The sequence below is a fragment of the Kogia breviceps genome, chromosome 10 (genome assembly GCF_026419965.1).
Source record: "Kogia breviceps isolate mKogBre1 chromosome 10, mKogBre1 haplotype 1, whole genome shotgun sequence".
Lineage (NCBI taxonomy): Eukaryota > Metazoa > Chordata > Mammalia > Artiodactyla > Physeteridae > Kogia > Kogia breviceps.
This window is the reverse complement of record NC_081319.1, coordinates 67555416-67569194: the sequence shown is the minus strand read 5'-3', so window position 1 is coordinate 67569194 and position 13779 is coordinate 67555416. Positions and strand designations below refer to the sequence as shown.

General features: G+C 46.6%; 1 protein-coding gene across 3 annotated transcripts; it reads left to right on the top strand.

Annotated features, from left to right (window-relative positions):
* Positions 1–4966: 4966 nt before the first annotated feature.
* LOC131764040 (HLA class II histocompatibility antigen, DM beta chain) lies at positions 4967–10757 on the top strand. 3 transcript variants are annotated; one of them, XM_067005989.1, is made up of 6 exons: positions 4967–5265; positions 6324–6605; positions 7853–8137; positions 9561–9677; positions 10002–10138; positions 10392–10757. In XM_067005989.1, the coding sequence occupies exons 1-6, from the start codon at positions 5211–5213 to the stop codon at positions 10527–10529; spliced, it is 1014 nt and encodes a 337-aa protein (XP_066862090.1). In that variant the 5' UTR covers positions 4967–5210; the 3' UTR covers positions 10530–10757. The 3 variants fall into 3 exon arrangements, with proteins under 3 accessions (XP_066862090.1, XP_058932917.2, XP_066862092.1); XM_059076934.2 differs by having other exon boundaries at positions 4970–5265; positions 10002–10037; XM_067005991.1 differs by lacking the exon at positions 10002–10138 and having other exon boundaries at positions 4982–5265.
* Positions 10758–13779: the final 3022 nt, after the last annotated feature.

Sequence of the window (13779 nt, the reverse complement as noted above, 5' to 3'; positions counted from 1 at the left end):
TCTTTGGGTAAATACCCAGTAGTGGAATTGCTAGATCATATACTAGTTCTATTTTTAATTTTTTTGAGGAACCTCCATACTGTTGGTGAATCCTTATGCAATGTTAGTGGGAAGGTAAATTGGTGCAGCCACTGTGGAAAACAGTATGGAGGTTCCTCATGTATTTATTAATTGAAATCATTTTAGGATAATGTATCTTCTCCAAACAGCTTTGAGAGAGTGGCCATAACTTGGAAAGGAAAAAACTTAAGGGCTTATATAGAAGGTAATTCTCTCTTTTCTGATGAATAATTTTAGGTAAAAAAGCTTTGCCTTATATCTGGCCATATATGATATTTCACTGTGCTTTCTTCTATTAGGGTTATTGTCCTCCTTTCACAGTTAGATCTTTATTGATCTGGAGTTTTTCCATATGGTATGAGTATGTTAACAACTTTCTTTTTCTCCAAACACTAAATTGATTTTAATGCCATGTATCAAATATTTGATTTATTCCCAGGAATTTTATGCCAAATTCTCCCATATGCATGGATTTGTCTCTGGATTATTCAGTTCAATTGGTTTGTCAGTTCCTGTGTCCACTTAATCATGTTTAAATTATTATGGCTTTTTTTGTGTTTTAATATTTGGTAGGGCTAGTTTCCATTTCTTTGCCACTTCACCTCCCAGAAAACCACATTTTTGCTCTTCTTTATCAAAATTGTCTAAGATTCTTATGGACTTTATTATCATGTACATTATAGAATCAGCTTGTCAAGTTCTCCCCAAATTCTGCTATGATTTTGGTTAGAGCTATGGGGGGAAACTGACTTCTTCATTATGTTAGGATGGCTTATCCATGAATATGGTATGTCCCTTCACTTCTTAAGGTCTTCATTTACATACTTTAATATAAACTTTTCCTTTTTTTCCTAGAAAGTTTTTATACTTTTGTATGTTAATTTCTAAATATATTTGGTTTAAAATTCCTATTATAAATGGTTGGCAATTTTCAACTAGTTTCTAATGGATTATTAAGATATGATTATACTATAGAATTTAGAATCAAGTCATGGTGCTATTACTTAGTATCTGGGTAAAGCTGGGCAGTCACTAACCTCCCTCTGCCTCCATTTTCTCATAGTTAAAATGGGGAGGTAATAACATGATTCAAGAGTTGTGGTGGCAAATAAGGTAAAATATCCGCTAGTAGTTCAAGTAATCTGGCTGCAGGATGGAAGGAGGTTGAATTAGTTACAGCAACTGTAGCTCAAAGGTCAGGGTCTAGAGCAGTGAATCCTAACAGAGAAGAAGGAGAGCGAGGAGAGGAGAGGTGGGAGGTGGGTAGGCGTGAAGTTGGACAGACTGGGAAGTCATGTAATCCTGATGGGATGCAGAAGTGTGTAGTTTTGAAAAGACATTGAAGGAAGTCACAAATGTGGTCTCACGCTCTTGGTTTCAGTTACAAGTGGTGGACAAGTTGAACAATTTTTGAGTTTTTAAAATGGAGACTCGAGTTAAAACCATCTATCCAGGACTTCCCTGGTGGTGCAGTGGTTAAGAATCCGCCTGCCAACGCAGGGGACACGGGTTCGAACCCTGGTCCCAGAAGATCTCACATGCCTCGGAGCAACTAAGCCTGTGTGCCACAGCTTCTGAGCCTGCACTCTAGAGCCCATGAGCCACAACTACTGAGCTCACGTGCTGCAACTACTGGAGCCCGCGTGCTGCAACTACTGTTGAAGCCCGCGTGCCTAGAGCCCGTGCTCCACAAAAAGGAGAAGCCACCTCAATGAGAAGCCCGCGCACTGCAACAAAGAGTAGCCCCCACTGGCCGCAACTAGAGAAAGCCCATGCGCAGCAACGAAGACCCAACGCAGCCAAAAATAAATAAAATAAAATAAAAAAATATATATTAAAAAAACACACACACTATCTGTCCAGAAGAGGAACCTGTGAACGTACAGGGAGGGACATTAGGAAGAACCTAGAAGAGATTTTTTATTATGGCCATACTCTCGAAAAAGCGTAAGACCACATTTCTGACTTCTTTCAAGGTGCCAATGATGTCATTGTAGTTCTTTTTTGTTTTTGTCAGTCCAGGTAGCTGGTAGACCCACAACAGCACCTTATAACATTGCCCAGCTCGTGTGGTTATATGCCAAGACTGGAATGCCAACCGCCTTCCTCTTCTCCGACACGAATCCAGCCCACTTCCAGGCCCCTTCAATGAAGAGGACTTCCTGTCCACCAAACCCACAATGTCTTCTCTTTTCTCTTTTAAGTCCACTGGCCTGATTGCTTACTTTCATTAACATAAACTCTTCTCTTTCTAGATGTTTCTTGTCACTCCCCAACCGAGCTGTAAGCGAATGACATGGGAACGGAGCCCACATCTCTTGGCTCTTGGGAGTCCCTGTAATGCTTTGCAGGTAAACACCATGGTCAGTCCACTTCTGGCCTATGGTGGCCAGCTTAGCAGAAGAGGCAGCGGGCAAGAAGGGGACTCACTCTTTGGGCCCTTGTGTAGTGGTAGTAAAAGAGGGACAGCATATGGGAAGCTGCCTGGGGTTCCCCAACTTCTGTCCTGGGTGTTACATAAATAGTTATCCAATCACCAACAATGCACAGGACAGTTGAAACATTCTTTGGGGTTGACTAGAGGTGGGGGACAGAGCTATGTCTGTAACAACAACAACGAAAACAACAAAAGTAGGGTTAGGAGGAAGAGGGGAAGGAAGAAACCACTTCGCTGAGCACAGGTCTCTGGGTTTTTCTGTCCAGCTTGATTCTAAAAAGCACCCTCAGACTTCTCATTAGTAGAGAAGTAAAATCGTCTACATTTCCTGCTGCTGCCTTATGGAAGGTTTCACATCTCCTTTGGCTGCCCGAGCAGAGAGCTAGACACGAGAGGGAGCTTACTGAACCTCAGAGAGCTGGCAGAGGTCCACACAGGCCCTCCTGTGTGGAAAGCATTCCTGTGCCAGGCGGGCTTTGGGGACCTTGAAAAGGATCCCAAGACCTGGTTCCTGAGGTTAGGTTCACTGCCTACCTGGAGGAAGGAGGAGAGACATAAGGGGGAAGTGAGCATGTGTGTAGGAGAATTTACAGTTTTGAGACGGTCGAAAGAAAAAGTGGAAGAGACACGGGTTCTAAGATCAGGAGGAACTCTGAGCATCAGAAAGATAAGACTCAGAAGGATTGAGGTGGCTTTTCCCTTTTTCCTTTTCTCAGCGGAGGCCTCCACGAGTTACCTTTACTTGGGTCATCTCAGTCCTAGGATGTAGTGAGTGTGTGGGCACACTCAAGTGTGTGTGTATGTTTGTGTGTGTACCTCGAGACCTTGGGTGTGAGTCTTTGGACCTGTTTTCCAAACTGTAAAATGAGGACCATTAACAGGTCTTTTAAGATTAAATGAGATAGCATGTAAAGGATTGACTTAGCATAGTATCTGTCACAAAGTAGAAGCTTAACAAATTTTGGACTCCCCCTCCTCCATTTCCTGCCCATTCAACACCCTTAATGGTTCATTAGAGAAGTTCAAGTGTAGCGGTGTAAGACAAGTGGGGCTGAGTGTATGGGTGAGGGGGGAATGTGGGCAGAGCTTCAGTGAAGCTCAACTAGTTACACAAAACAACTCTTTTGTTCCTGATATTCATGTATGTTTTCATCTTGGGGGTAAGCTTCCCCCCCTTCCTTTTTTCTTCATAAATAGCAGATTCTCTGGGGATCAGGGACTTGGAAGGAGGACAGGTAAATGTGGTGTCAAGGGCTTCCCTCCTAATCCTCTTTTATTTAGCTCGCTATCAAGTCAAATACAAGAGCTTTCAGAAAGCAAGGTGAAACGTGCTTGGACTTACCTGGTGGTGCAGCAGTTAAGACTCCACGCCCCCAGTGCAGGGGGCCTGGGTTTGATCCCTGGTCAGGGAAATAGATCCTGCATGCCTCAACTAAAAAGATCCCGCATGTGGCAATGACTATCCCATGTGCTGCAACTAAGACCTGGCGCAGCTAAAAAAAATAAATAAATATTTTTTAAAAGGAAAGCAAGGCGAGGAGAGGCAGCCCTGAAGCCTAGTGGGGAGCACAGAGAAACCAATTTAGGGTTTTACATTTGTAATGGAAAAATCTATCAATCATATAGTTCACAATGAGAATGAATTGCTATTTAAAATTTGTCTTTTCCTGGGGAAGAAAAGTAGGGATGTTTTATCTCATTTTTCTAGTGGCTTCATAATGTGGGGACCTGCCCCAGGACAGATGGGACCTGTGGGGGAAACAGGGGAGTTTTGAGTTTGGGGGAGACAAATGAGCTTTGGGCATTGGCCCATCACCAGCTAATTATCAAGGGGGTTAAGTGGTATTGCCCTGCGGTCTGCTCTGAGATGGTTCAGAGGGTAGGCGGTTCGGGTTTATGGCTTAGGAAAGCAGAAAGGAGAAAGTGAAGCTCATCTGGCTAGGACAGATGAAGCAATGGAAGCCCAGGGAGGGATTTTTCAGGGCTGTGGCCCTGATCTCTTAGGAACTGCTTCTCTTCTGCAGTCTTGCTTTGAGGCCAGCTAACTGCACTCTCCCTACATCTCCTTCCTTAGCAGCCCTGCCTCTACCACATGCCCCAGAAGGGCCCCTCGTCTGCCTGTTTCCTGGGTGACAGGACAGACCAAGGAATATGTAATCAAGGGATAAATTCCCAAGTAACTTCCCTTAAAGAAGCAAGAGAGGTTACCTAGTCCCCAGTCTTTGAGGAGGACCTTGAGCAGAAAGAGTTAAACCAGTGGGCAGTCCAGGCTGCATACATCTTGGGAATATTGGGTTTATTCTCTCCACTGAGCTAGGGAAATCCATCTACAGACTGTTCCTTAGGAGTGTTAAGAGACCAGCTGTTAAAAGCCCAGGGCAGGATGAGATCTACCTAGTAACTGATGATGCTGGGCTGAGGCGCTCAGCGATTTGTCTCTACACTTGTCCCCGCCTACCTAGCCAATTTGACAGTTCTGTTTGGGACACTGAGTTAGATGATCAGGTAAGGAACAAGTATAGTATCGAGGGGCTTGGTAGCTCCAAATCGCTCATTTAGAGAGCATCCAGGGGCCCCGGCAATACCATATTCGCACTCAGTGTTTGGAGATCATCTACCCAGGCTGGGACTTCTCGGGCAGGCAAGGACCCAGCACCACTGGAAGAGCTGGTCCCCGGGGACGGGATTCCCGTGTGTCTCCCCCGAGGACAGCATGACTGCCCTCCTGCCGCTGCTGCTGGGCCTCAGCCTGGGCTGCACCGGAGCAGGTAAGGAGCCTCCCTTCCTCTGCTCCCTTTGGGTTGGGTGTTCAGTTGTGTTATTGGATTCGGATACCCCAAACTAGTCTGTCTCCCTATTACATGCTCCCATAGCAGTTTGTACTGTACCTTTGTAGAAATTTTTTTTTTTTTAGCGGTACTAGGGCCTCTCACCGCTGTGGCCTCTCCCGTTGCGGAGCACAGGCCCCGGACGCGCAGGCTCAGCGGCCATGGCTCACGGGCCCAGCCGCTCCGCGGCATGTGGGATCTTCTCGGACCAGGGCACGAACCCGCGTCCCCCGCATCGGCAGGCGGACCCTCAACCACTGCGCCACCAGGGAAGACCCTGTAGCAATTTTTAAAATTTATTTTTAATTGAAGTTTAGTTGATTTACAAAGTTGTGTTAATTTCTGCTGTACAGCAAAGTGACTCAGTTATACACATGTATACGTTCTTTTGCAATATTCTTTTCCATTATGGTTTATTCCAGGCTATTGACTATAGATCCCTGTGCTACAGAGTAGGACCTTGTTGCTTTTCTGTGTAGCAATTTTAATGTAATTAAGCTGTATAATTATTCGTGTAATAGACATTTCCTGTTGGAAGGTAGGCAAAGACGATGTCTGCCCTGTTGAATGCTGCATCCCCAGCTCCTAGCACAGTGCCTAGCACACAGCGAGTGCTTCAGAAATACATGTGGCACGAATAGTTAATAATGTGTCCAGTACAGAACAAGGCTGACTCTTTCCTTTGACCCCTTTTCTCACTCGATCACTGGCCTTACTGAAGGTCATATCCTGGGTAAATTGTTGTGTTTAAACATGCAAATAATTTTGGGCTACTTGTGTCCCCATGCTTAGTCTCACATAAAGAGGAAACAGGATCTAGAAACTTCTCTGATAGGACCATCTATGCCCTTAACCGGGACTCTCAGAGACTCTGGTCCATGAGCTTGGTCAGCAGATGCTGCCTCAGTCGGGAAACCTGTGCCCCACTCACCAGGTGTAACTGAGGCTTGGGCTCCTGCAGAGGACTCTGACCTGTCCCCCTTCTCTGGCTCCTGCAGGAGGCTTTGTGGCCCACGTGGAAAGCACCTGTCTGCTGGATGACGATGGGACCCCAAAAGAGTTCACATATTGTATCTCCTTCAACAAGGATTTGCTGACCTGCTGGGATCCCCTGCAGGCCAGTATGGTCCCTTATGAATTTGGGGCATTGTCTGCCTTGGCCAAATACCTCTCAGATTACCTCAACCATAAGGAAAACGTGATCCAACGCTTATCCAACGGGCTGCAGGACTGTGCCACACACACCAAGCCCTTCTGGAGATCTCTGACCCACAGGATACGTAAGGAGAGAAGGGAGCAGGGGAACGGTTAGGAAGCACAGTTAGGAGAGGCGAGGCCAAGAAGGGTCCCTCACCTGCAAGGGGTTTGAGCTGTGGGCAGGAAAGAAGCAGAAAATCGGAGGACCTGGGATGTAAAAAGAGGGAGGGTTGACCCTTATGAGGACACAGGTCATTGACAGGGGTAGGGCAGGAATGAAAAAGGGGAGGTGATGTTTGAGCCAGTGAGGAGCTATCGTGGGGAGAGTAAGCTAGTTTTCCTTCAATTTAGGGCATCTCAGGAGGCAGATCCAAGTTCAACCAGGGGTTGAACTGTCAGAATAACCAGAATGGCTTTTCCCAAAATGCTCATGCCACTGTAGCCCAGGTTCTGGTGTCCCAGGTCTGAGACAGGCCCAGGCATGGGAATATTTGGAAAACCTCCCAGGGGATTCTGATGCAAACTCTCTCACCCTTAATCACTTGCATTGAGAATGACTTGAGATTTTTTTAAAGAAAACTTGAAGTTCTCTATCATACAGAGTATTTTGTCTTAAGATGTGATTTCTCAGAATTGCCTGGGGAAGGTGCTTGTTAAAAACACAAGCCCTTGAGAACCGCTACAGACCTGTTGGATGAAAATATCCAGAGATGCAGGCTCGGGAATCTGCATTTTAACACAATATCTTGGATTTTTATTGAAGATTTTGTTTGAAAAACACCCAAGCAAGCGGAAGGGTCACCTAGAAGAATAAACTCTTAAAAGATGACAACATGAATGATCTCATGAATTAGGATCCCCTCGTCCAAATTTAGGAGAGTTAGTCTTGTTTCCTTAAACTATTCAAGGAAAAAAAAAAAGGATTTCTTTATCAAGTCAATTTGTTCAATGAGATTCGAGGACAAGGGTGTTTTCCTACTTTTGCAACCCCCCCACTATAACTCTGGATGACAGTTCACTTATGCACTTGAAATGAATACAGTGACTTCTGAAACAGCCTGCAGTTCAGCCCTGGCTTCTACTTATTGTGAACAAATATAATTTTGGAGGAAAAAGAAAGGAAGGAGCAGCGATGAAATGGGAGACAAGAAAGAGTGAAGCAGGAGTACATTCTAACTCCTCATTTTCAAAGGGATGTGTGTGGGAATGAGGTGGGGGTCAGGAAGGTCGGTGGGCAAAATCCAGGAAGAATTCAAGTAGGAAAGAAACCAGGTTGGAGGAAAAGCCAGAATGTTGCCCTCCTTCGTGACTCTTTTTTCCTCCTCTGCAGGACCGCCATCTGTGCAAGTAGCTAAAACCACTCCTTTTAACACGAAGGAGACTGTGATGCTGGCCTGCTACGTGTGGGGCTTCTATCCAGCTGATGTGACCGTCACGTGGAGGAAGAATGGGCAGCTGGTCCTCCCTCACAGCAGCGCCTATAAGACCGCCCAGCCCAACGGAGACTGGACATACCAGACTGTCTCCCATTTGGCCACAAGCCCCTCTTTTGGGGACACCTACACCTGTGTGGTAGAGCACATTGGCTCTCTTGAACCCATCCTTCAGGACTGGAGTAAGTGTGGGACAGGTGGGAGGAATTAGCGTTAAAGCAGGGAGCTACTGTCATTCCCTGGCTGTCCAGTTAGGACTCCGTGCTTCCCCTGCGGGGGGCACGGGTTCCATCCCTGGTCGGGAAACTGAGATCCTACATGCTGTACAGCGTGGCAAAACCCCCCCACAAAAACAGAGAGCTACTTCAAGTGGGTGGTTGTAAAAAGAACACCAATATTTTGGCAAAGGGAATGGGATGTAGAGAGGTCCTCCGCGGTACAGGGGAGAGAGGGAGATGCTGAGAAAGAGTGAGTCTGGAGGAACTTACGGAGGGTTAACGACCAGAGGAGGGGCCAGGGGATACAGACACGGAAAGAGTTAGTTATTGTTGGACTTCCCTGGCGGTCCAGTGGTTAAGACTCCGAGCTTCCAGTGCAGGAGTCACGGGGTTCGATCCCTGGTCGGGGAAGATCCTGCATGCATAACAAGAGTTACTGTTGCTGTTGCTGTGGTGCTGTGGTTGGTGTTATGTGCTTGTCTGAGGGTGGGAGGGGAGCCTGACTGTCCTGAGAAGAGGACGTCGATTTGGTAACCATATTTTCAGAAGCCAAAATTGTGATGCAATATTCTAGGCTTCTCGGATTTCCACTATTCTGTTGTCAGGTCAGGAATGGGAGTTGGAGAAATAAAGAGGGTCACGGAAGAAAGGGGGCTCTCTCGGTCTGGGGGCCATACTGAATTGGGGCTGCTCTATGAGGGAGGAAGAAGCCAGGGCTGGCAGACACTTTGGTGTACACGCTTGGAGGCTACTGCATAAAGCCAGTTGCCATTGTCTGAACCCCGGGATTGGAAGTAGTTAAAGGAAAGGAATCCGGGTGGGGGACAGGATTCAGACTAGGGCCTGCTCCAGGAAGTGAGGGCTGTGGAGGTGGGTGGAGACAGGTTCTGGAAGGACCCAAATCTGGAAGTGGGCAGGTAGGAGACACATAAGTACTTGGATAACTCATGGAATGAAACCTTGTAAAGTTAGGAAAGGCAGAAAGACAATTTCATAGGAAAGTGCTCAGATAGAGTCGTCAAAGAGAGCAAGTATTGTCACCACAGGCAAATGGAGAGAGGGATGGGGAATGCTGTATTCCTCAGCGAGGGTGCCGTTGGGGTGAAGGAAGAATACAGGATGCCTTGAGAGGCCCCACCATCTTAGAGAGGATCTGAAAGCGGGGGTACTAACTCAGGGAGAGCGGCTCCCCAGGGAACCACAGGAGTAGAGACCCACAGGATAGGGGTTTTGAGGAAAGGCCACTTCCTTGGGCCTGGATTGGTGTGAGCTAGACCCTTGGGGTCCGGATAAAGCACCGTTGAACCTGAGGTGGAGGTCGCAGTAAATGAAGTTGCTCTGGGAATGAGCAAGAGAAATTGGTTCTAGTAAGTTTCTATTTCCACAGCTCCTGGACTATCGCCAGTGCAGACAGTGAAGGTTTCCATGTGTGTTGTGACTCTGGGCCTGGGCCTCATCATCTTCTCTCTAGGTTTGTTCAGCTGGCGGAGAGCTGCCTACTCCGGTGAGTGACCCTCCTGAACTCTCAATCCCAACCTCTGCTCACTTTAAAACATTAAAAAAAAAATTTATTTGGCTCTGTTGGGTCTTAGTTCTGGCATGGGGGATCTTTAGTTGCAGCATGCAGTCTCTAGTTCCCTGGCCAGGAATCGAACCTGGGCCCCCTGCATTGGGAGCACAGAGTCTTAACCGCTGGATCACCAGGGAAGTGCCCTCTGTTCACTTTCTGTTTGTGACTGGTTCTCCCATGGCTACCCCATTGGCTGTGAATAATACCAGAAACATATCCACCAAGACTGTCCTCCACTCAAATCTTTTCTTCTCCTAGGCTACATTTTCCTCCCAGGGTCCAATTATCCAGAAGGTAACATCTCTGTTGGTCTGTCTGCCTGCTGGTCCTTTGGAGGGGGTGAAAGTTGGAGTCAGCTTTGGGTTCAGCTAATGGCGCTAATATTTGGAGCGGGGGTGAGCTTCCACCAGGCTCGGGATGATAATGTGATTGAAGTTGTCGTTGCTGGGATCAGGAACTGGAGGGAGGAGCTCCTACCCACTTCTCTTCTACCCAACGGAGTGTCTGAAGGTGGCTCCTTAGTGTTGGGTGATCTAGAATTTTCCATATCACTCTATTAAAGGCTCTGGCATAGGGATGGTTATAGGGGCAAACGACGGGGTCAAATTGGTTTGGAGCTTTATTATCTTGTTTTCGTTTCTTCTGCAGGTCAGCACATTTCCTAGAGGCAAAATCCTACAACTTCTTCTCCACGTGAGGAGATTCAAACTCTTAAGGATGCTGCTGTGCTCCTCCAACCCCTCCAAGCTTCCACATTTTCTTGGATCCTATGGTTTCTCTGTTTGATTATTTGAATTTCCCAGTCCTTGCTATGTAAACCTTACAACTTGGGGAACTCATTCCTGGGAATATTCTGTAACCAAGGTGTTGTCCATAGGTAGAGCCCAAGACTACGTATCTGGGGTGAATATAATCTGGGGAGGAAGGTCAAAGGCCCTCTTGGGGGCCCCCTGTGTCACAGAGGCATGAGTCGCTGGTGATCGTCTCTGAGGAATAAACTCTGGTGGAAATACAGTTTTTTCCATGCTTTTTCTTGAGGCCCTGAGGAGGAACTGTAGGCAGTTAGGGGCTGGGCTTGATTCCCTCTCCTACTGCAGTTGAGGAGTCAGTGTTTCCTCCCATTCTCCCATCTAGACATGACAGAACTGGGGATAGTTTTCTGATGGATAATTCATAAGAAGGTAATAAACTGTGGTGGGATGGAGTCACAGAGTCAGGGATAGGAGGGGGTTAACAGTTTCTGACCTCATAAGGGATCTTAATGAGGATTAAATGAGTTCATACTTGTAAATGGCTGAAAACATTACCTGGCACACAGCCAGCCCACACTCGTGACATATCAGTCACAACTTTCTGGGCCAGGCACTCTACTAGGTGCTTTACATGCATTGTTTCATTTGATCCTCACCACAACTCTGACACAGACCCTCAGATAGTCAGTATTCAAGGGGCAGAGCTCAATTTCTGGTCTGAGTTCTGGGCAGTTATTTCTTCCATAACCTACGTGGGAAAGGGACCGTAACTCGAGTGCTTATCACGACCTAGGCACTGGGCTAAGTGCTTTATGTTGTATCTCATTCATTCTCCACAATCACCCTGAAAGGAAGGATGGTCTCCCTCTGAGTCACAGATGAAAGTGAGCTTCAGAGAGGTTAAATAACTTGTCCAAGGTTGAACAGCAAATTCTCTATAGGATGTCTGTCTACCTGAGTTGGAAGTAACTAGGCTGCTGTATTCTGAGGACCCTCATGCTGTGGAGCACACCACTCTTCAGATCCCCCCTTACATTTCCTTCCACCCCAAACCCAAGGGGGCTCCACCGTTGGGAGCTGGATTTCACACAGCGGAAGAGCAGTGCTCTTCGTTCCCAGTGAAGGGCGACACCTGCTGGACGCAGGTGACATTGTCTTTGGAATGAGAGTTAGATACTAGACTAGGCAACCGAAAGGAACCAGAAATGAAGGTAAGTACTGGAGGAGTTTAGCCTCACAGAGAATTGTGGAGGGAGAACAAGGGGTTAGGGATGCATGTGTGTGGGTGTCTATGTAGGAACACATAAGAGCAGAATCTGATGAGCTGGGGGAAGGGGTCAGAAGAGAGACGGTGTGTGGAATCTTCCTGCATTGTTGTCTCCATGGTTATTTGTGTGAGTGGGTGGGAGGGTGGTCACGGGGGCTGGGACTCTTCCTCCTTGCACAGTTTCTGTGCTGATGGGGGCCTGGAGAAGTGTGGGGATAGCACTGTTCATACAGACTTGATATCCAAGCTGGTGCTCAGGTATAAAAAAAGAACAAAATAATGCCATTTGCAGCAACATGGATGGACCTAGAGATGATCACACTAAGTGAAGGAAGTCAGGAAGAGAAAGACAAATACCATATGATATAGCTTATATATGGAATCTAAAATATGACACAGGGACTTCCCTGGTGGTGCAGTGGTTAAGAATCCGCCTGCCAATGCAGGGTACACGGGTTTGAGCCCTGGTCCGGGAAGATTCCACATGCCACGGAGCAACTAAGCCCGTGCGCCACAACTACTGAGACTGCGCTCTAGAGCCCGCGTCCTGCAACCACTGAAGCCCGTGCGCCTAGAGCCCGTGCTCCGCAACGAGAGAAGCCACCGCAATGAGAAGCCCACGCACCGAAATGAAGAGTAGCCCCCGCTCGCTGCAACTAGAGAAAGCCTGCGCACAGCAACGAAAACCCAATGCAGCCATAAATAAATACATAAATAAAATTATTAAAAATAAAATATGACACAAATGAACTTATCTACGAAACAGAACCAGACCCATGGACACAGAGAACAGACCTGTGGTTGCCAAAGGGGAGAGATGGACTGGGAGTTTCGGATTAGCAGATGTGAGCTATTATATATAGAATGGATAAACAATAAGGTCCTACTGTAGAGCACAGGGAACTATATTCAGTATCCTGTGATACAGCATAATGGAAAATAATACGAAAACCAATGTGTATATATTTGTATAACTGAATCACTTTGCTGTACAGCAGAAATTTATACAACATTGTAAATCAACTCTACTTCAATTAAAAAAAACACAAAGTAGGTGCTCAGGGTTTGTCCAATCAGTGAATTGATTTCCACCATATCCATAGTTTCCCCAGATGGATTCTTGTGATCAGGGCATCTCTTCTGGAAGGAGTTTCGTGAAGAAGTCAATGGTAGGGGAAAATGCACATGAGTTCAAAATAGCTATTCTCTGAGCTGGGCCATATAATGTAGGAAGCAGTGGAGTGCCATGTGCTGTGATCCATATATGTAAGCTCAAAAACTAATCTCTACAAATTTTATCAGTTTTATGGTTCACTGAAAAAAAGTTTGTATATAACATTTAATTAATTAGCTTGTATATCATGTAAATAATCTTTCACCTCTACCCCACTACCACCTTTCTTTAAGAACTTGCTGTTTGAAGTCTTGCCATATTGTTTCATTTTCATTTTTGCATTGCTGTTCTTGTCTTTGTTTGTTTGACAAAGCTAATTCCTTCTGATGTTCTAGTCTAGTCTGGCTGGGGCTTTGGGTCTTGTCTATGCCTGGCCATTTGTGAAGGAGACGCTGTACATCCCAAGGGTCTGGGTGTGGTCTCAGCAGTGAAAATCAAAGTAGCAGGACCCCGGAGGAACGAGGGAGAGAGTCAGCTAATTAGAGAGCTTCCAGTCCCTCTCTGGAGACCCCGTGCAAACTTTTCTTTGCCCTAATCGTGTAGGTGTTTGGTTTATAGGGAAGGCTGTCCCCTTCCAGATGGGGAGTAGGAAAAAAGTGCCACATAGATCTCCTGGGATCCAAGAAGCCAGATTTCAGGAGGGAGAAAAGGGAGAATGTGTGTGTTACACAGGCGAGGGAGTGGTGCCTGGAAGGAAGGCAGAAGAGGTATAACGATGCGCTGCCCCCTGACTGTTTGAGTAAAATGTTACCCACAGCAAAGTGCCAAAAAGGTGTGCGTGTGTGTGTGTGTGTGAGATAGAGATAGAGAGAGAGATAGAGATAGAGAGAGAGAGAGAGAGAG